The 20,973-nt window shown below is 53.7% G+C and overlaps 1 protein-coding gene across 3 annotated transcripts in view; it reads left to right on the top strand.

Annotated features, from left to right (window-relative positions):
- Positions 1–20,973, top strand: part of JAK3 (Janus kinase 3) — a 31,082-nt gene that overhangs the window by 6,456 nt on the left and 3,653 nt on the right. Inside the window, exons 9-24 of one of the 3 annotated variants that reach the window (XM_032170116.2) lie at positions 901–1,012; positions 1,583–1,769; positions 2,857–2,984; positions 3,184–3,315; positions 4,019–4,103; positions 5,197–5,324; positions 6,031–6,163; positions 6,243–6,394; positions 6,525–6,675; positions 8,333–8,472; positions 8,554–8,743; positions 9,456–9,580; positions 9,856–10,028; positions 10,633–10,750; positions 11,035–11,145; positions 19,649–19,907. In XM_032170116.2, the coding sequence (XP_032026007.2) occupies positions 901–1,012; positions 1,583–1,769; positions 2,857–2,984; positions 3,184–3,315; positions 4,019–4,103; positions 5,197–5,324; positions 6,031–6,163; positions 6,243–6,394; positions 6,525–6,675; positions 8,333–8,472; positions 8,554–8,743; positions 9,456–9,580; positions 9,856–10,028; positions 10,633–10,750; positions 11,035–11,145; positions 19,649–19,907 (2,324 nt within the window). Of the gene's footprint in view, positions 1–900; positions 1,013–1,582; positions 1,770–2,856; positions 2,985–3,183; positions 3,316–4,018; positions 4,104–5,196; positions 5,325–6,030; positions 6,164–6,242; positions 6,395–6,524; positions 6,676–8,332; positions 8,473–8,553; positions 8,744–9,455; positions 9,581–9,855; positions 10,029–10,632; positions 10,751–11,034; positions 11,146–14,136; positions 15,469–19,648; positions 19,908–20,973 lie in introns of those variants that run through there. The other 2 variants (XM_032170118.2, XM_032170117.2) reach the window with 2 other exon arrangements.

Genomic DNA, 20,973 nt, shown 5'->3' with positions numbered 1-20,973 from the left:
CACACCTGCAATCCCAGCGCTTTGAGAGGCCAAGGCAGGAGGATTGTTTGAACTCAGGAGTTGGAGACCAGTCTAGGCAACAAGAGAGGCCCCATCTCTACAAAAAAAGAAAAAAAAAAAAGCTGGGTTTGGTGGTTGACCTGTAGTCCCAGCGACTCCGGAGGCTGAGGCAGGAGGATCAGTTGAGCCCAGGAGTTGGAGGCTGCAGTGAGCTGAGATTGCACTCCAGCCTGGGCAACCAAACAAGACCCTGTCTCTATTAAAACAAACAAACAAACAAACAAACAATCTCCCAGGAACAGGCCAAGACTTATGGCTGATTTTTTTTTTTTTTTTTTTTTTTGAGACGGAGTCTTGCTGTAGCCCAGGCTGGAGTGCAGTGGTGCGATCTCGGCTCACTGCAGGCTCCGCCCCGTGGGGTTCATGCCATTCTCCTGCCTCAGCCTCCCGAGTAGCTGGGACTACAGGTGCCCGCCACCTCGCCCGGCTAATTTTTTTTGTATTTTTAGTAGAGACGGGGTTTCAACATGTTAGCCAGGATGGTCTCGATCTCCTGACCTCGTGATCCGCCCGCCTCGGCCTCCCAAACTGCTGGGATTACAGGCGTGAGCCACCGCGCCTGGCCTGATTTTTTGGATTTTCAGTAGAGACGGGGTTTCACCATGTTAGTCAGGATGGTGTTGATCTCCTGACCTCGTGATCCACCTGCCTCGGCCTCCCAAAGTGCTGGGATTACAGGCGTGAGCCACCGCACCCGGCCCATGGCTGATTTTATAAATGGGGGGAGGGTGTCACCTGGCAAGGATCCCAGGGCTACAGAGGTACCTGAATTTGAGCCCAGGTCTCTCTGTCTTCTTCTGTCTCTGACTCCTCTCCATTCCCTCTCACCTTCCCCCACAGTCTGGACTTTGCCATCAACAAGCTTAAGACTGGGGGCTCACGTCCTGGCTCCTATGTTCTCCGCCGCAGCCCCCAGGATTTTGACAGCTTCCTCCTCACTGTCTGTGTCCAGGTCGGTCTACTGCTAGGGTGGGTAGTGGAGGGCTTCCTGGAGGAGGTGACATTTGAGTTGAGATTTAAAAGATCAGTCAGCATTTGGTTCCTGAAGAATAGGAGGGAAAAGACACCCCCAGTGAACAGAACAGCATATTCAAAGGTCTAGAGACTGAAATGAGTTCATGGTGCTTTAGGAGGAAGGACTGAGGCTGGGCACGGTGGCTCACGCCTGTAATCCCAGCCTTCGGGAGGCCAAGGCGGGCAGATCACTTGAGGTCAGGAGTTCGAGACCAGCCTGGCCAACATAGTGAAACCCCGTCTCTACTAAAAATACAAATATTAGCTGGGTGTAGTGGCGCAAGCCTGTAATCCCAGCTACTTGGGAGGCTGAGGCAGGAGAATCGCTTGAACCTGGGAGATAGAGATTACAATGAACAGAGATCGCGCCATTGCACTCCAGCCTGGGGCAACAGAGCGAGACTCTGTCTCAAAAAAAAAAAAAAAAAAAAAAAAAAGAAAAAAAAGGAAGAAGGACTGAGAGGGAGAGTGTCGCTCACTCCCACTCAGGGGCCACTCTTCTTTGCAGACCCCCCTTGGTCCTGATTATAAGGGCTGCCTCATCCGGCGCAGCCCCACAGGAACCTTCCTTCTGGTTGGCCTCAGTCGACCCTACAGCAGTCTTCGAGAGCTCCTGGCAACCTGCTGGGATGGGGGGCTGCACGTAGATGGGGTGGCAGCGACCCTCACCTCCTGTTGTATCCCCAGACCCAAAGGTGAGCCCCTTCCTCCCCTGAAATGAGTGGCTGATCTGGGACCCTGGCTTTCTATGTCTGTGACAGCTCCTGTGTGAGTGGCAAGTGGCAGAAACTGCAGGTCAAGGTGGGTTAGGGAAGAAAAGGTGATTTGTTGGCTCAGGAAGTTAGAGATATATAACCTTTAGGTCTGGCTTGATCTAGGCACAGCTAGATGTGAGCCATGTCATCTGCACCTAGTCTCTCTCCAGCTCTCAGCTCTTCCTCTGGGTGAATTTCACTCCTGGACAAACCCCTCTGATGGGACAATTCTGAGATGTGAGTTCTTCTGAGTCTCCCAGAATCCCTAGTAGAACCGATCCCTGGTTGTCCACAGCGCCACTTGGCTCATTAAAGCCGCCTGCAGGGCTCCTTCCTTCCTTGTCGCTCATCCCAAATCCCTATGGGGGCTTTCTGGATCTCCTTTCAAATAAACCATGTGCCAGCCAGGCACAGTGGCTCATGTCTGTAATACCAGCACTTTGGGAGGCTGAGGCAGACGGATCACTTGAGGTCAGGAGTTCAAGACCAGCGTGGCCAACATGGTGAAACTCCATCTCTACTAAAAATACAAAAATTAGCCAGGTATGCTGGCACATTCCTGTAGTCCCAGCTACTCAGGAGACTGAGGCAGGAGAATCACTTGAATCCAGGAGGCAGAGGTTGCAGTGAGCCGAGATCGCACCACTGCACTCCAGCCTGGGTGACAGAGCGAGACTCTGTCTCAAAAAAAAAAAAAAAAAAAAAAAAAAAAAAAAATTAGCCGGGCATGGTGGCACACACCTGTAGTCCCAGCTATCCGGGAGGCTGAGGCAGGAGAATCGCTTGAACCTGGGAGGTGGAGTTTGCAGTGAGCTGAGATCGCACCACTGCCCCCCTAGCCTGGGTGACAGAGTGAGACTCCGTCTCAACAACAAAACAAAAACAACAACAAAAAACCATGTGCCCTGGAGTCTTCATCTCAGGGTCGGCTTCTAGAGGGTACCTCAAACCAAGGCATGAGTTAGCTAACCCTTGGGGACTTTTCACCTCTGAGTTTTGGTTTTTCTCCCTCATCCTCTCCCCATAGAAAAGTCCAACCTGATCGTGGTGCAGAGAGGTCACAGCCCACCCACATCATCCTTGGTTCAGCCCCAATCCCAATGCCAGCTGAGTCAGATGACGTTTCACAAGATCCCTGCTGACAGCCTGGAGTGGGTAAGAGGCCCTGGGAAATGAGGCGATACCTCAGTCTGGGGTCCAGAGACTCAGATTTGTGGCCTCAGGCATATGCTATAATTTTACCTTACCTTGGTTTTCCCATCTGTAAAATGGGGCCAGCAGCTATGTCTCGCTTGGGCTGGGATACTGCAGGAACCCCCTCACTGGCCTCTTCTGCTGTCCCCTCACCATTCAGCATGAGAACCTGGGCCATGGGTCCTTCACCAAGATTTACCGGGGCTGTCGCCATGAGGTGGTGGATGGGGAGGCCCGAAAGACAGAGGTGCTGCTGAAGGTGATGGATGCTAAGCACAAGAACTGCATGGAGGTGAGAGCGATGGGAACCAGACTTTTGGAGTCGGGGCTGGCTGGAGAGGGGGTCGTGGATGCAGAGAAATTTAAAAACACACAGGGACCTGGGCGTGGTGGCTCATGCCCGTAATCCCAGCACTTTGGGAGGCTGAGGCAGGAGGATGGTTTGAAGCCAGGAGTTCAAGAACAGCCTAGGCAACATAGCGAGACCTCGTCTTTACAAAAAAATTTTAGGCTGGGCGCGGTGGCTCATGCCTGTAATCCCAGCACTTTGGGAGGCTGAGGCGGGCAGATCATCTGAGGTCTGGAGTTCGAGACCAGCCTAACATGGAGAAACCCTGTCTCTACTAAAAATACAAAATTAGCCAGGCATGGTGGTACATGCCTGTAATCCCAGCTACTCGGGAGGCTGAGGCAGGAGAATCACTTGAACCTGGGAAGCGGAGGTTGCAGTGAGCCAAGATCGTGCCACTGCACTCCAGCCTGGGTGACAGAGGGAAACTCTGTCTCAAAAAAAACACAAAAAACATAGATGATAGTGGGAACTTCTGTCCCGTATCAGAAAATCATGCTAGTGCTGTGTGCACTAATGGCAGACTCCAGGGCCAAAGGTGACCTGTGGCCAGGTGTTCCCCTAAGGCAGGTTTGTGAGCACAAAATTTGGGATTATTGGAGTGGAAGAAACCCACGCATCTTCTCTCCCTTCCCACCTTCCCCAGTCATTCCTGGAAGCAGCGAGCTTGATGAGCCAAGTGTCATACCGGCATCTCGTGCTGCTCCACGGCGTGTGCATGGCTGGAGACAGTGAGAGCCCCCCACCCACCCACCCCACCTCTGCCTCACCCAAGTCCAGACTGTTCTTCCCACCTCTGTTCTGAGCCTCTATATGACAGCACCAGCAACACACTGGGCCACCCTGGATGGGAGCCGTGTTCATTACCCTTTATTTATGTCTCTCCATAATCACTCCTTGGAAAGTGGCTCCAGGTTCCTACCCATACCCAGCCCCAGAATGATCTGAAGTCAGACAAACCTGGCTTTCTAATCTCCGCAGCTTTGTACGGGTCACGTAACCTTTCTGAGCCTTGGTTTCATTGGTTGGGAGTCCAAGATGGGCCAGGAGCTGGGGACAGAGCCTAGAATGTGACAGGCAGGGTGTGAGGAGGTGGGAGGAGGGCAGCAAGGGGCACTGTGGATGGTCAGAGAGGCTGCTGGGCCAGCCTGGGGGTTGGGCAGTGCTTGTGGGTAGACAGAGATGCATTCTAACCTGGAAAGATAAGGACAAGTGTGGATTAGGAAAGGAAGAGAGGTGTTCTAGGCAGAGGACACAGAACATGCAAACGGTTAGAAGTGAGATACAGAGGCTGGGCATGGTGGCTCATGCCTGTAATTGAAAAGCCAAGGCGAGTGGATCACCTCAGATCAGGAGTTCAAGACCAGCCTGGCCAACATGGCAAGACCCCGTCTCTACTAAAAATACAAAATCAGCTGGGTGTGGTGGCATGCACCTGTAGTTCCAGCTACTTAGGAGGCTGAGGCAGGAGAATCGCTTGAACCCGGGAGGCAGAGGTTGCAGTAAGCCGAGATCGCACCAATGCACTCCAGCCTGGGCAACAGAGTAAGACTCTGTCTCCAAAAAAAAAAAAGAAAGAAAGAAAGAAAAAAAAGTGAGATACAGATACAGAGAGGGCTTAGCACCTTCCAGGCATTCCAGGCAAATCATTCAGAGATGGAGGTGGGAGGAGAGGGTGAGTACGGTATGAACAGAGGCCGCAGGGGAGGGAACAGACAGAGATGAGAGAGTTTGAGAGACCCTGAGAGCCAGGGTGTTGGCAGAACCTGCTCAACACAAGTGCAGTTCAGTCTCCCAACCCCGCCTCTCCCTGCTGCCAACCAGGCACCATGGTGCAGGAATTTGTACACCTGGGGGCGATAGACATGTATCTACGAAAACGTGGCCACCTGGTGCCAGCCAGCTGGAAGCTACAGGTGGTCAAACAGCTGGCCTACGCCCTCAATTATCTGGTGAGTGCTCCTCTACCTGCTCCACCCTCCATTCCCAGGGAAGGTTTTCTCTGGGTGGAAAAAGGAATTGGGAGTGGGCTCTGTAGTATGCATAGGAGTTTGGTAAGGGTTCGAGGGGAGGGCATTTTAGGTTGAGGTTGTGAGAACACTAGAAGAGAACAAGTCATTCTTGGATGTCAGGGGGTGTAGTGAATGACGAGGCTGGGCAGGGAGAAAGGCTTCCTAGAAGAAGGGACATTGGAGATAGGGCCTTGAAGGTTGAGTAGAAGTTCATCAAGAGAAGAAAGGAAGGAAGGAATGTCAGGCTGAGGGAACAGCCTAGGCAAAGGCCTGCAGGCTAGATAGTGTGTTGCATCCCCTGGGGCCTATAAGGCAGTTCTGTTGGCAGGAGACCAGGGTGCAAGTGTGGAAGGGAAGTCATTGGAAGCTTGAGCAAGGGTCTTGAATGCCAGGCTGAGGAGCTTTCACTTTGTGTCAAAGGCACTGGGGAGTCACAGGATGGGGTGGTGTTTGAGGAGGGGAGGGACATAGCCAGGTCAGTGTAGGGGGTGAACTAGAGGGGCAAGACAGGATGCCAGGAGTCAGGGAGGATGCTGGACCATGTCTGAGAAGTACCAAGTGGGTTTTGAAGGATGTATAGGAGTTTGCCAAACAGACTCTTCATTCATCAAACCCTCCGGGCATTTCCCTATGCCTGGCCCCTTAGGAGGACAAAGGCCTCCCCCACGGCAATGTCTCTGCCCGGAAGGTGCTCCTGGCTCGGGAGGGGGCTGATGGGAGCCCACCCTTCATCAAGCTGAGTGACCCTGGGGTCAGCCCCGCTGTGTTAAGCCTGGAGAGTAAGTTCCTGGAGGTGGAGGAGGGAGGGGCTGAGCAGGGCAAGGAAGTGGATCCCTGATCCCACTTCCATTCCCTCAGTGCTCACCGACAGGATCCCCTGGGTGGCCCCCGAGTGTCTCCGGGAGGCCCAGACACTTAGCTTGGAAGCTGACAAGTGGGGCTTCGGCGCCACGGTCTGGGAAGTGTTTAGTGGCGTCACCATGCCCATCAGCGCCCTGGATCCTGCTGAGGTCAGAGCCCCTCACCTGGCATCGGTCTCCGAGCCCCCACTTTGACAGAAGGGCAGACTGACATCCAGTCTGGGGAGATTGGGGTGGGTCTGGTGGGTTGGGGATTACCGACTTCTCCTCTCACCCTCAGAAACTCCAATTTTATGAGGACCGGCAGCAGCTGCCAGCCCCCAAGTGGACAGAGCTGGCCCTGCTGATTCAACAGTGCATGGCCTATGAGCCGGTCCAGAGGCCCTCCTTCCGAGCTGTCATTCGTGACCTCAATAGCCTCATCTCTTCAGGTGCCCACTGGGCCGGGTTGGGTGGGAAGGGCTGTGATGTCATATTGGGCCCAGTGGAAGGAGCGTGGTTTGCAGCAGCCACGCCCTGTGTGTCTGGCAAGGTTGGAGGGGTTGGTGACTGTGACAGTCAGTGTGAGCTTCAACAGCTACTGTAACGAACAGTCCCCTCAGTTCAAGGTTCAACATGATGATATTTTATTTGTTTGTTTGTTTGTTTGTTTATTTATTTATTTTTGAGACAGAGTCTTGCTCTGTTGCCTAGGCTGGAGTGCAGTGGCACAGTCTCGGCTCACCGCAACCTCTGCCTCCTTGAACCTCTAGTTCAAGAGATTCTCCTGCCTCAGCCTCCTGAGTAGCTGGGATTACAGGTGTGTGCCACCACGCCCAGCTAATTTTTGTATTTTTGGCAGATATGGGGTTTCACCGTATTGGCCAGGCTGGTCTTGAACTCCTGACCTCAGGTGATCCGCCTGCCTCTACCTCCTAAAGTGCTGGGATTACAGGCGTGAGCCACTGTGCCTGGCCTATTTCATTCCTTTAAAAAAATGTTTGGCTGGGCACAGTGGCTCATGCCTACAGTTCCAGCTATAGGTAGGTGGATCGCTTGAGCCCAGGAGTTCAAGACCAGCCTGGGCAGCATGGCAAAACTCCATCTCTACAAACAAACAAACAAACAAACAAAATTAGCCAGGCATGGTGATGCATGCCTGTATGCATTTTTATTTTATTTTATTTTATATTTTTGAGACACTATCTCCTTCTGTCACCTAGGCTGGAGTGCAGTGGCATGATCATGGCTCACTGCAACCTCTGCCTCCCTGGTTCAAGCAATTCTCGTGCCTCAGACTCCCAAGTAGCTAGGATTACAAGGGTGTGCCACCAAACATGGCTAAATTTTTGTATTTTTTAGTAAAGACAGGGTTTTGTCATGTTGGCTGGGCTAGTCTCGAACTCCCGGTCTCAAAGAGATCCGTCCACCTCAGCCTCCCAGTGCTGGGATTACAGGCATGAGCCACCACGACTGGCTGGATTTTTTTTTTTTTTTTCTGTGTTGGGGTTTTGCTGTGTTCCCCAGGCTGGTCTTGAATTACTGGCTCAAGTAATCCTCCTGCCTTAGTCTCCCAAATAGCTGGGATTACAGGCACACAAGCATGCCCAGTGTGATATTTAGTCTTCATTCAGTGAGGGTGTCCAGGCCCACAGGAACCTCTCACTTAGTGGCTGCACTCACCTCAGGCATTGGGTCCCCGTTGGATCCTCTGCAGATAAAAGAGAGAGTGTGGAGGGCCCCATATTAGATTTCCATGGGCCAGGACTGGAGGGGCACCCAGCATATCTTGTCCATCAGCCTGAGCTCAGTCATGTGGCCACATTTCATAGCAGTGGAACTGGGGAAATGAGTTCTCATTATGTCCTCCATCTTTGTAGCCATGTGGAGTTGCACAGGGTGTGCACTGCACAAGGAGGCTTCCTTTGCCTGGGATGGAGTGGGAGACACCTTTTTCCAGTCTCCACAAGGTACCCTTTGGCTTGCAATGGCCCTGCCATAATGCACAGAGAGGGTCAATATGCAGATGGAGGTTGCACAGCAAGTCAACTCAGGAGTGGGGCCCAGGATGAGAGGCGCTGCTTACCACTGCCCATGCCCCCACCCCAGACTATGAGCTCCTCTCAGACCCCACACCTGGTGCCCTGGCACCTCGTGATGGGCTGTGGAATGGTGCCCAGCTCTATGCCTGCCAAGACCCCACGATCTTCGAGGAGAGACACCTCAAGTACATCTCACAGCTGGGCAAGGTAAGGTGGGCAGGGCCAGGGTGGGTTGGAGAGGGCAGGGCAGCATCCAGGTGCCTGGACATCAGTCCCGCTATCCCCCAGGGCAACTTTGGCAGCGTGGAGCTGTGCCGCTATGACCCGCTAGGCGACAATACAGGTGCCCTGGTGGCTGTAAAACAGCTGCAGCACAGTGGCCCAGACCAGCAGAGGGACTTTCAGCGGGAGATTCAGATCCTCAAAGCACTGCACAGTGATTTCATTGTCAAGTATCGTGGTGTCAGCTACGGCCCGGGTGAGCCAGCTCCCGGATGAGTGAACCAAGACGTATGGGTACTTTTCAAAGTGCACATTCTTACCCTCCTGCCAGGCCACTTTAGGTAGGCTGGGAACGTGATTATTGATCCAGATTCACATGGGTTACATGTTTGAATCCTGACTCTACCCCTTACCAGTTGTGTAACCTTAACTTTTCTGAGCCTCAGTTTCTCCAGCTGAAAAATGGGTCATTGTGATATTTACTTTGTTATTGTTGTTGTTGTTTGTTTGTTTTTTTGAGACGGAGTCTCGCTCTGTCACTCAGGCTGGAGTGCAGTGGCTCGATCTCGGCTCACTGCAACCTCTGCCTCCCAAGTTCAAGTGATTCTCCTACCTCAGCCTCCCGAGTAGCTGGGATTACAGGAGCGTGCCACCACACCCGCCTAATTTTTATGTTTTTAGTGGAGATGGGTTTTCACCATGTTGGCCAGGCTGGTCTTGAACTCCTGACCTCAAGTGAGGCTTCCAAAGTGCTGGGATTACAGGCGTGAGCCACTACGCCTGGCCGTGATATATAAACATATCAATGTATGTTGTAGAAAGTACTCAAGAGATATAAGCAATGTGTCATTGTCGCGGTTCCCATATTACAGTCAGCAAAACCGAGGTCGAGAGGGACACAAGGTCCCGCTATGAAAGGGGGGAGGAGCAGGGCTGGGCCCTGCTGTGACAGTTCCTGCCTTCTCCAGGCCGCCAGAGCCTGCGGCTAGTCATGGAGTACCTGCCCAGCGGCTGCTTGCGCGACTTCCTGCAGCGGCACCGTGCGCGCCTCGACGCCAGCCGCCTTCTTCTCTACTCCTCGCAGATCTGCAAGGTGCGAGGGGGCGCCCCGGGACTTGTGGGGATTCAGCTGGCTCGGCCTGGGCAGGGGTCTGCTTGGAGGTCGCGGTGAAGGCTGAGGAGTGGAGTTTGGGGTCCAGGTCTCGGGGGTGGTGGGGTTGGCTTAGGGCTCAGGATTAGAACTTCAGTGGAGGATGGCTCGGGGGTAGGGCTAGAGTTGGGGTCTGGGTTGGGGTGCCAGGTCAGGCTTGGGGTGCCTGCCGGATTATCCTGGGATCCTCTCTGCACGCTCACATCGCCCGCCCGCAGGGCATGGAGTACCTGGGCTCCCGCCGCTGCGTGCACCGCGACCTGGCCGCTCGAAACATCCTTGTGGAGAGCGAGGCACACGTCAAGATCGCTGACTTCGGCCTAGCTAAGCTGCTCCCGCTTGACAAAGACTACTACGTGGTCCGCGAGCCAGGCCAGAGCCCCATTTTCTGGTGGGGAACCCGCGCCCAGGCTCCGCCCCTACTCCCCACGGCTCTGGCTCCGCCCCCAGCCATGCCCTCGCCCCCTCCCGCTGCTTTGCTCCCCAGCCTTAGCCCCGCCCTTCCTCCGCTGCAGCTTTGGCTCCTCCCACTCCCCAGAGCCCCGCCCCCTCAACAGCACTGGCTCCCTCCGTCTCCCGCTGCCCGGCTGTCAGCGGCCCCCAGCCTTAGCCCCGCCCTTCTCTAAGCTCTCGCCCCGCCCAAGCTTCAGAGCCCCACCCCTCCAACACCCTGGCTCCGCCCCTCAGGGCTGGCCCCATCTTAGTTCCGCCCTTCCCCCAGTTCTGGCCCCTCCCCCTCCCGCGTCCCCGGCCCCGCCCCATCTCCGCCCCTCTGTGCTGGCCCCGCCCCCTCCCCACAGCCTTAGCTCTTCCCAGGCACCTCCCAGGGCTGGAGAATCCACCTATCCCACAGCCAGGGAAACCGAGACCCTGGAGACGGGACCGACCTGTTCACAGTCCCCACCTACCCTGACCAGTTCCCCATTCCAAGGCTACCCTCTCTTCCTGTCCTTTCCCCACCCTCGCATCTCAAGACCTCCCTGTCCCCTCTCCAGGTATGCCCCCGAATCCCTCTCGGACAACATCTTCTCTCGCCAGTCAGACGTCTGGAGCTTCGGGGTCGTCCTGTACGAGCTCTTCACCTACTGCGACAAAAGCTGCAGCCCCTCGGCCGTGAGTCGGCTACCCTGGGCCCCCAGCCTCCTTCTCCCTCCACGCCCCTCGTGGCCAATCTCCATCCTGTCTGCGCCTGCGTCCCTCTTTAGCATGGGGTCACCTGGTCCCAGCATCATAGGCCCCAGTGGGGAGGACCCTTCCTCACCTTTCTGACCCCTTCACGGTGCAGGCAGCCCCTCCCCGCTCCATCACAGATGGCCCCTCCCCTCACCACGGGTGGCCCCTCCCCCTCCACCCACGGAGGCCCCTCCCCCACCACCTACGCTCCTCCCTGGCTCCAGGAGTTCCTGCGAATGATGGGATGTGAGCGGGATGTCCCCGCCCTCTGCCGCCTCCTGGAACTGCTGGAGGAGGGCCAGAGGCTGCCGGCGCCTCCTGCCTGCCCTGCTGAGGTGAGTGCCGCAGGGCTAGCCTCAGTTTCCCAGTCTGTAGATTGGGCTGGGGTCTCGGGCAAGCCAGCTGGCGCCTGAGTCTCTGTACTGAGAATAAAGGCTAGAGTGTGAGGCTGATGAGGATCCTGGCCCCCACTTGGCTACTCTCTCACTGTGTGGCAAGTCAGAACACTTTCAGAGCCTCAGTTTGCCCTTTTCCAAAATGAGAATAGTAATGCCTTATAGGGTGAGGGAAGATCAGACTCCTGAACACCTGTGCCTATGAGGGCTCAGCTCAAAGCCGAGCACACAGTTGATGCTCCATAAATGGTGGTGACGTTCATGGTTTTTTTTTTTTTTCTTTTTTTTTTTTTTAGAGATGGGGGCTCACTCTGTTGCCCAGGCTGGGCGCAATTATAGCTCACTGCAGCCTCCAACTCCTGAGCTCAAGTGATCCCCCTAGTTCAGCATCTGTAGTGGCAGGGGCTACAGGTGTACACCACCACGCCTGGCTAATTTAAAAGTAATTTTTTAGAGATGGGAGCCTCACTATATTGCCCAGGCTGGTCTTGAACTCGTGGGCTCAAGCGATTCTCCTGCCTCAGCCTCCCGAAGTGCTAGGACTATAGGTGTATACCACCATGCCTGGCTAATTTAAAAATAATTTTGGCCAGGTGCAGTGGCTCACACCTGTAATCCCAGCACTTTTGAAGGCTGAGGCGGTCAGATCACCTGAGGTCAGGAGTTCGAAACTAGCCTGGCCAACATGGTGACACCCTGTCTCTACTAAAAATACAAAAATTACCTGTGTGTGGCGGTGGGTGTCTGTGATCCCGGCTACTTGGGAGGCTGAGGCAGGAAAATTGCTTGAACCTGGGAGGGGAAGGTTGCAGTGAGCCAAGATCATGCCACTGCACTCCAGCCTGGGCGACAGAGTGAGACTCCATCTCAAAATAAATAAATAAAATAAAAATAATTTTTTTAAGAGACAGGGTCTCGCTATGTTGCCCAGGCTGGTCCTGAACTCCTGGGCTCAAGCGATCCTCCTGCCTTGGCCTCCCAAAGTGCTGGGATTTACAGGCATGAGCCACTGTGCCTGGCTAATTAAAAAAAAAATTTTTTTTTAAGAGATGGGGTCTCTTTGTGTTGCCCAGGCTGGTCTTGAGCTCCTGGGGTCAAGTGATCCTCCTGCCTCGGCCTCCCAAAGTGCTGGGATTACAGATGTGAGCCACCACATCCCACCCTGTCATGGTTTATAATCATATAATCATAACCTTTGTGGAAGTGTCTGACATGCAGTTGGTCATTGATAAATTAATTTGCTCAAGCCAAAAACATTTATTGAGTGCCAACTATGTGCCAGGACTTGTTGGGTGCTGAAGACCCTGTCCTCCCAGTAACTAGCAAAAGCTGATAAGAACATTCTAGGCTGGGCACAATGGCTCATGCCTATAATCCCAACACTTTGGGAGGCTGAGGCAGAAGGATCACTGGAGCCCAGGAGTTCAAGACCAGCCTGGGCAACATAGTGAGACCCTGTCTCTACAAACAATACAAGCATTAGCCGGTGTGGTGACATGCACCTGTGGTTTCAGCTACTAGGGAGGCTGAGGCAGGAGGATTGCTTGAGCCCAGGAGGTCAAGGCTGCAGTGAGCCATTATTGTGCCACTGCACTCCAGCCTGGACAACAGAGTGACACCCTGTCTCAAAACAAAACAAAACAAAACAAAATTCTGGTAGTGATAAGTGCCTTGAAAGAGATGAACAGAGGGAAATGGTGGGGTGAGGGTGGTCAAAGAGGGCCTCTTACGGGGCTGATGCTGGAAGGAGGAGGAGCCTATGCATGAGTAAAGCCAGGAGAAGAAATTTCCAGTGGAGGACACGGAAGGGACAAAGGCCTTGGGGAGGTAATGAGCTAGGTGCCTTTAAGCACCAGTGCGATGGAGGCAGGTGTGACTGCCTGGAATAAATGAGGGAGGGAGTGATGGAGATGAGCGAAGGAGGGCATCAGGGAGAGGTAGTTTTTTTTTTTTGAGACGGGGTTTCGCTTTTGTTGCCCAGGCTGGAGTGCAATGGCACAATCTCGGCTCACCGCAACTTCCACCTCCCAGGTTCAAGCAATTCTCCTGCCTTAGACTCCCGAGTAGCTGGGATTACAGGCTCACGCCATCACGCCCAGATAATTTTTTTTTCTTATAAGTTAAGATGGGGTTTCTCCATGTTGGTCAGGGTGGTCTCGAAAGGAGAAGGGTGTTCTAAAATCCATAGGGGCTGGGCGCATTGGCTCACACCTGTAATCCCAGCACTTTGGGAGGCCGAGGTGGGTGGATTACATGAGGTCAGGAGTTCAAGACCAGCCTGACCAACATGGTGAAACCCCATCTCTACTAAAAATACAAACTTAGCCAGGTGTGGTGGTGTGTGCATGTAATCCCAGCTACTTGGGAGGCTGAGGCAGGAGAATCGCTGGAACCCAGGAGGCAGAAGTTGCAGTGAGCCGAGATCACACCACTGCATTCCAGCCTGGGCAACAAGAGTGAAACTTTATCTCAAATAAATAAATAAATAAGATCCATAGGGAGCCATGGGAGGTTTTGGAGCAGAGATGGGATGGAATTTAATTTGTATTTTAAAACTGAATGGGGCCAGGTGCGGTGGCTCATGCCTATAATCCCAGTACTTTGGGAGGCCGAGACAGGTGGATCACCTGAGGTCAGAAATTTGAGACCAACCTGGCCAACATGGTAAAACCCCGTCTCTACTAAAAATACAAAATTAGCCAGGTGTGGTGGCACGCGCCTATAATCCCAGCTACTCGGGAGTCTAAGGCAGGATAATTGCTTGAACCCAGGAGGTGGAGGTTGCAGTGAGCCGAGATCATGCCATTGCACTCCAGCCTGGACAACAGAGCTAGACTCCATCTCAAAAAAACAAAAACGAATACACTGAATGGGAGTTGTGTCCTTCAGACTGCTCAGACACGACCCCATTATCTGTCCCCCACCCCTCAGGTTCACGAGCTCATGAAGCTGTGCTGGGCCCCTAGCCCACAGGACCGGCCATCATTCAGCGCCCTGGGCCCCCAGCTGGACATGCTGTGGAGCGGAAGCCAGGGGTGTGAGACTCACGCCTTCACTGCTCACCCAGAGGGCAAACCCCACTCCCTGTCCTTTTTATAGCTCCTGCCTGCAGACCTCTGGATTAGGTCTCTGTTGACTGGCTGTGTAACCTTAGGCAGGGAGCTGCCCCTCTCTGGGCCTCAGAGGCCTTATGAGGGTCCTCCACTTCAGGAACACCTCCATGACATTGCATTTGGGGGGCTCCCGTGGCTTGTAGAATAGCCTGTGGCTTTTGCAGTTTGTTAAGGTTCAAGACAGATGGGCAGATGTGTCAGTGGGGCTCTCTGAGTCCTGGCCCAAAGAAGCAAGGAACCAAATTTAAGACTCTTGCATCTTCCCATCCCCTCAAGCCCTGGCCCCCTGAGTTTCCTTTTCCCTCTCTCTCTTTTTATTTTTTTACTTTTATTTTTATTTTTGAGACAGACTCTTGCTCTGTTACCCAGGGTGGAGTGCAGTGGTGTGATCTCGGCTCAGTGCAACCTCTGCTTCCCAGGTTCAAGCGATTCTCCTGCCTCAGCCTCCCGAGTAGCGGGGATTACAGGTGTGCACCACCACACCCGGCTAATTTTTTTTATTTTTAGTAGAGATGAGGTTTCACCATGATGGTCAGGCTGATCTCGAACTCCTGACCTCAAGTGATCCTCCCACCTCAGCCTCCCAAAGTGTTGGAATAATAGGCATGAGCCACTGCACCTGGGCTTTTTTTTTTTTAATTTATTATTATTATTTTTAAGAGACAGGATCTTGCTATGTTGCCCAGGCTGGTCTTGAACTCCTGGGCTACAGTGATCCTCCTGCCTCATCCTCCCAAATAGCTGGGACTACAGGCACCTAGTTTTGAGTTTCCTGTCTTATTTCCAGTGGGGACATTCATGTAGCTTTTTTTTTTTTTTTTTTTTTTTTTTTTTTGAGACGGAGTCTCGCTCTGTCACCCAGGCTGCAGTGCAGTGGCGCAATCTCGGCTCACTGCAAGCTCCACCTTCCGGGTTCACGCCATTCTCTCGAATCAGCCTCCCAAGTAGCTGGGAGTAGAGGTGCCCGCCACCACACCTGGCTAAGTTTTTGTATTTTTATTAGAGACGGGGTTTCACCGTGTTAGCCAGGATGGTTTCGATCTCCTGACCTTGTGATCCACCCATCTCAGCCTCCGAAAGTGCTGGGATTACAGGTGTGAGCCACCACGCCCGGCCCTCATGTAGCTTTAAATGTATGATCTGACTTCTACTCCCCGATCTCTGTTTCTCTGGAGGAAGCCAAGGACAAGAGCAGTTGCTGTGGCTGGGACTCTGCCTTTTAGGGGAGCCTGTGTATCTCTTTGGGATCCTGAAAGGGGGCAGGAGAGGCTGGGGTCCCAGTCCACCCTAGTGGTACCTGAGTGTCCTAGGGCTTCAGCTTTCCCACCTGTCCAATGGGACCCCTTCTGTCCTCACCCTACAAGGGGCACAAAGGGATGACACCAAACCTGGCAGGAACTTTTCCCGCAATCAAGGGAAGGAAAAGCATTGCTGGCAGAGGGAACAGCATGCCAAGCGTGAGAAGGCTCAGAGTAAGGAGGTTAAGAGCCCAAGTAGTGGAGCCTATGGTTTTGCCCCTTCCACGCAGTGTGACAGTGGGCAAGTTCCTTTCCCTCTCTGGGTCTCAGTTCTGTCCTCTGCAAAATGGTCAGAGCTTACCTGTTCGCTGTGCAGCGTCAACTTTCTGACTGGTGAGAGGGATTCTCATGCAGGTTAAGCTTCTGCTGCTCCTCCTCACCTACCTGCAAAGCTTTTCTGCCACTTTTGCCTCCTTGGAAAGCTCTTATCCATCTCTCAAAACTCCAGCTACCACATCCTTGCAGCCTTCCCTCATATGCCCCCACCACTATTGCAGCCCTGTCCTTCCCTCGCCCCACTGTGACCCTGGGGCTGGGGAAGTGTCTGTGTCCAGCTGTCTCCCCTGACCTCAGGGTTCCTTGGGGGCTGGGCCGAGGCCTCCACACAGAGGGGGCTCTGGGAATGTTTGTTGACTCAATAAAGGAATTCAGTGGAAAAGATGGTTTGTGCTGGACTTGGGGCGATGGGGAGCCTCAGAGGGTGTGTGAGCTGGGAGGGATGCGGTTAGAGCTGTGGGCCAGAGACCTCTCAGGGAGCCACTGTGGGGGCCCCAGAGCAGGCTAGTGGAGGAGGACCACTGGGTGGGGCTTGGCTGGAGCCCTCGGACAGAGCCCCCTCACTCCCAGCCCCAGCTGTTGGCCTTGGCTGCAGCCTGGGGGAGCTGATTATAGGCTCTCTGTGGGTGGGGAAGGAACAGGCTGCTCTCCCGGTGGTCAGAGGACAAGGCCAGGTTGGGGGAGCGAGGCTGTGGGGAGGGCCCAAAATCACTGGGGCCAGATCACCTCCCCCCCACCGGCCCCCGTCATGTGCACCTCATAACTGCTAGAAATATGTGGAGAGTGGCCAGGCTCAGTGGCTCCCGTCTGTAATCCCAGCACTTTGGGAGGCCAAGGCAGGAGGATCACTTGAGGTCAGGAGTATGAGACCAGCCTGGCCAACATGGTGAAACTGTCTCTACTAAAAATACAAAAATTAGCCTGGTGTGCTGGCACATGCCTGTAATCCCAGCTACTCAGGAGGCTGAGGCAGAAGAATTGCTTGAAACTGGGATGTGGAGGTTGCAGTGAGCTGAGATCATGCCATTGCACTCCAGCCTGGGCAACAGAACGACTCCGTTTCAAAAAAAAGAAAGATGCAGAGAGAGACAGACAGACAGAAGGAAACTGAGAGATGAAGGCCGAGAGAGACTCAGAGAGAGAAAGAGAGAGAGGGATCTCTGTCCCTGCTTTCTTAGTCCCAGAGAGCCCCCTAATTTGGTAGAAATGAGGAGGGAGCTGCTCTGGGGTCAAGCAAGACCCGAGTTCCAGCCCAGGTTCTCTCCTGCCTCGGGTCAAGCATCCTTCCCTCTCTCAGCCTCAGATTCCCTCCTTTGTAAAACAAAGCTATAAGACCCCCTAGGCACGAAGCTGGGGCCAAGCATCTGCTGAACAAATAAATCCTGCTCTATTCTGGGTCCCCTAGCCCCTGCTCACTTAGAGGGGACCACCGTGTTGGGGAGACAGAGCTTCGGATGGGACACCCCCAGCCCTGCGTGTCAGGTGCCTTGAGAAGACCTGGGCTCTGCTCAGGTCTCCTGTGACCTTGGGCAAGTTTGGGGTCCTTTCTCTGTGCCTCAGTTTTCTTTTTTTCTTTTATTTTCTTTCTTTTTTTTTTCTGGCAAGGGGATGGAGTCTCTGTCCCCCAGGCTGGTGTGCAGCGGCACCATCTCTGCTCACTGCAATCTCCTCCTCCTGGGTTCGAGCGATTCTCCTGGCTCAGCCTCCCGAGTAGCTGGGATTATAGGCATGCACCACCACATCTGGCTAATTTTTTTTTTTTTTTTTTTTTTTGAGACGGAGTCTCTCTCTGTCGCCCAGGCTGGAGTGCAGTGGCGCAATCTCGGCTCACTGCAAGCTCCGCCTCCCGGGTTCACGCCACTCTCCTGCCTCAGCCTCTCCGAGTAGCTGGGACTACAGGCACCCGCCACGATGCCTGGCTAATTTTTTGTATTTTTAGTAGAGACAGAGTTTCACCATATTGGGCAGGCTGGTCTCGAACTCTTGACCTCAATTGATCCACCTGCCCCATCTTCCCAAAGTGCTTGCATTACAGGCATGAGACACTGTGCCCGGCCTGTGTGCCTCAGTTTTCTTATTTGTACAGTAATAGAAACAACAAAATTCTGAACATTGCTGGTCTTGGAAGATGCCTGCTGTCTTCCTCCCTTCCCCCCACAAAATGCAGCATTATTACTTTTCAGTTGATCTGTTTCATCTCTTTAAAATGGTTAAGACAATAGCGAAGACTTGGCCGTGTGTGGTGCCTCACACCTGTAATCTCAGCATTTTGGAAGGCTGAGTAGGGAGAACCACTTGAGTTCTAGATGAGCCTGGGCAACTTAGCAAGACCCCCGCCTCTACAATTAAAAAATTAAAAATGGACGGGCGAGGTGGTTCACGCCTGTAATCCCAGCACTTTGGGAGGCCGAGGCGGGTGGATCACTTGAGGTCAGGAGTTTGAGATTAGCCTGGCCAACATGGTGAAACCCTGTCTCTGTTAAAAATACAAAAATTAGCCGGGCGTGGTGATGGGCACCTGTAATCCCAGCTACTCAGGAGGCTGAGGCAGGAGAATCGCTTGAACCCAGGAGGCAAAGGTTGCAGTGAGTCGAGATTGCACCACTGCACTCCAGCCTGGGTGACAGAGTGAGACTCTGTCTAAAAAGATAAAAATAAAAATAAAAAAATTTAAAATTAGCCAGGCATTGTATTGCAGGCCTGTAGTCCCAGCTACTCAGGAGGCAGAGGCTGAAGGATCCCTTGAGCCCAGGGGAACGAGGTTACAGTGAGCTATGATCCTGCCATTACAGTCCAACCCAGAGAGATCCTATGTCAAAAATGAATAAATAGCCTGGTGTGGTCGCTCTCACCTGTAATCCCAGGACTTTGGGACGCTGAGGCGGGAAGATGACTTGAGTCCAGGAGTTTGAGACCAGCCTAAGCAACATGGCGAAACCCCATCTCTACAAAAAAATACAAAAAATTAGCCGGGTGTGGTGGCGTGGGCCTGTAGTCTCAGCTACTCAGGAGGCTGAGGTGGGAGAATTGCTTGAGTCAGGGACAGGGAGGTGGCAGTGAGCCCATATCGTGCCACTGCACTCCAGCCAGGGTGACAGAGCAAGACCTCATCTCAAAAATAAAAAATAGGCGGCTGGGCGTGGTGGCTCACACCTGTAATCTCAGCTACTTGGGAGGCTGAGGTGGGAGAATCACTTGAACTCAGGAGGTGGAGGTTGCAGTGAGCCAAGATCACGTCACTGCACTCCAGCCTGGGCGACAGAGCAAGACTTTGTCTCAGTAATAATCATAAAAATAATAATAGTCCAGGCACAGCTCATGCGTGTAATCCCAGCACTTTGGGAGGCCGAGGCAGATGGATCGCTTGAGGTCAGGAGTTGGAGACCAGCCTGGCCAACGTGGCAAACCCCCATCTCTACTAAAAAAAAAATGCAAAAAAAATTAGCCAGGCATAGTGGTGCACACCTGTAATCCCTGCTACTCAGGAGGCTGAGGCAGGAGAATCGCTTGAACCCGGGTGTCAGAAGTTGCAGTGAGCCGAGATCAAGTCACTGCACTCCAACCTGGGTGACAGAGCGAGACTCCATCTCAAAAAAAAAAAAAAGAAAAAAAGAAAAAAGAAAGACTCCTTGCCCAGTGCTCCCTGTGGGAGAAGTACATCCAAGGCCCTGGCCCTGGGAGAAAGGCCCTGGCCCTAATCCCACCCTTGACCTTCTTCCTGGGCGGTCCTGAAGAATGTTCTGTCCCTTCTCCAAGGTCCCCAGCTGGGGCGGCCCAGGCGCCTATAAAGGGGGTCCCCGCTTGGCCCAGGCGCCACCCACCGCCATGGACCCCCGTCTGCCTGCCTGGGCGCTGGTGCTGCTGGGCCCTGCCCTGGTGTTCGCGTTGGGCCCCGCGCCCACCCCAGAGATGCGTGAGAAGTTGTGCGGCCACCGCTTCGTGCGCGCGCTGGTGCGCGTGTGCGGGGGCCCCCGCTGGTCCATGGAGGCCAGGAGGCCTGCGGCTGGAGGCGACCGTGAGTGGGGACGGGCAGGGGCAGCGCTCTGGGAAGTCGAGGTGGGGCAGGTGCACGCAAGCGCAGATGCACATGTGCAGGGAGGTGGGCAGGCTTGCATGCGTGTACCCAGGGCTCACCTGCCGGCTGCGTGCACACATCGTGGGTCCGCACTGGAGTGTGTGTGAGCGCGCGTGTGAAAGTCCCCAGAGCCATTAGCCAGGCGCGGTGGCTCACGCCTGTAATCCCAGCACTTTGGGAGGCTGAGGCGGGCGGATCCCCAGAGGTCAGGATTTCGAGACCAGCCTGGCCAAAATGGTGATAGCCAATCTCTACTAAAAATAATTTTTAAAAAATTAGCTGGGGGTAATGATGCACATCTGTAATCCCAGCTTCTTGGGAGGCTAAGGCAGGAGTATCGCTTGAACCCGGAAGGCAGAGGCTGCAGTGGGCCGAGATCATGCCATTGCACTCCAGCCTGGGCGACAGAGCAAAGCTCCGTCTCAAAAAAAAAAAAAAAAGAAGAAGTCCCCAGAGCATGAGTCCCCTGAGGGGCCAGAAACAGAGTGAGGCAGGAGAGGTATGAGATCCTGTCTTAAAATTTCAATATTTTGATCTTCATGAATTTTTGCCTTAATTTTGCTTTGTTTGTTTGTTTGTCTGTTTTTTTGAGACAGGGTCTCACTCTGACGCCCAGGCTGGAGTGCAGTGGTGCGATCTCGGCTCACTGCAGGCTCAGCCTCCTGGGCTCAAACCATCCTCCTGCCTCAGCCTCCGGAGTAGCTGGGATACAGGTGCTGCCACCACACCTAGCTAATTTTTTTTTTTTTTCTTTTTCGTAGAGAGGGAGTCTCACTCTGTTTCCCAGGCTGGTCTCAAACTCCTGAGCTCAAGTAATCCTCCCACCTTGACCTTCCAAAGTGTTGGGATTAGGGACGTGAGTCACTGTGTCCAGCCTTAAAAGTATTTAAAAGTATTGCTTTTGAAAAGTATTGCTTTTTAGGCCGGGCGCGGTGGCTCACGCTTGTAATCCCAGCACTTTGGGAGGCCGAGGCGGGCGGATCACGAGGTCAGGAGATCGAGACCA

Source organism: Hylobates moloch, unplaced genomic scaffold (genome assembly GCF_009828535.3).
Source record: "Hylobates moloch isolate HMO894 unplaced genomic scaffold, HMol_V3 SCAFFOLD_12, whole genome shotgun sequence".
NCBI lineage: Eukaryota > Metazoa > Chordata > Mammalia > Primates > Hylobatidae > Hylobates > Hylobates moloch.
This window is presented reverse-complemented; position numbering and strand designations above follow the sequence as displayed.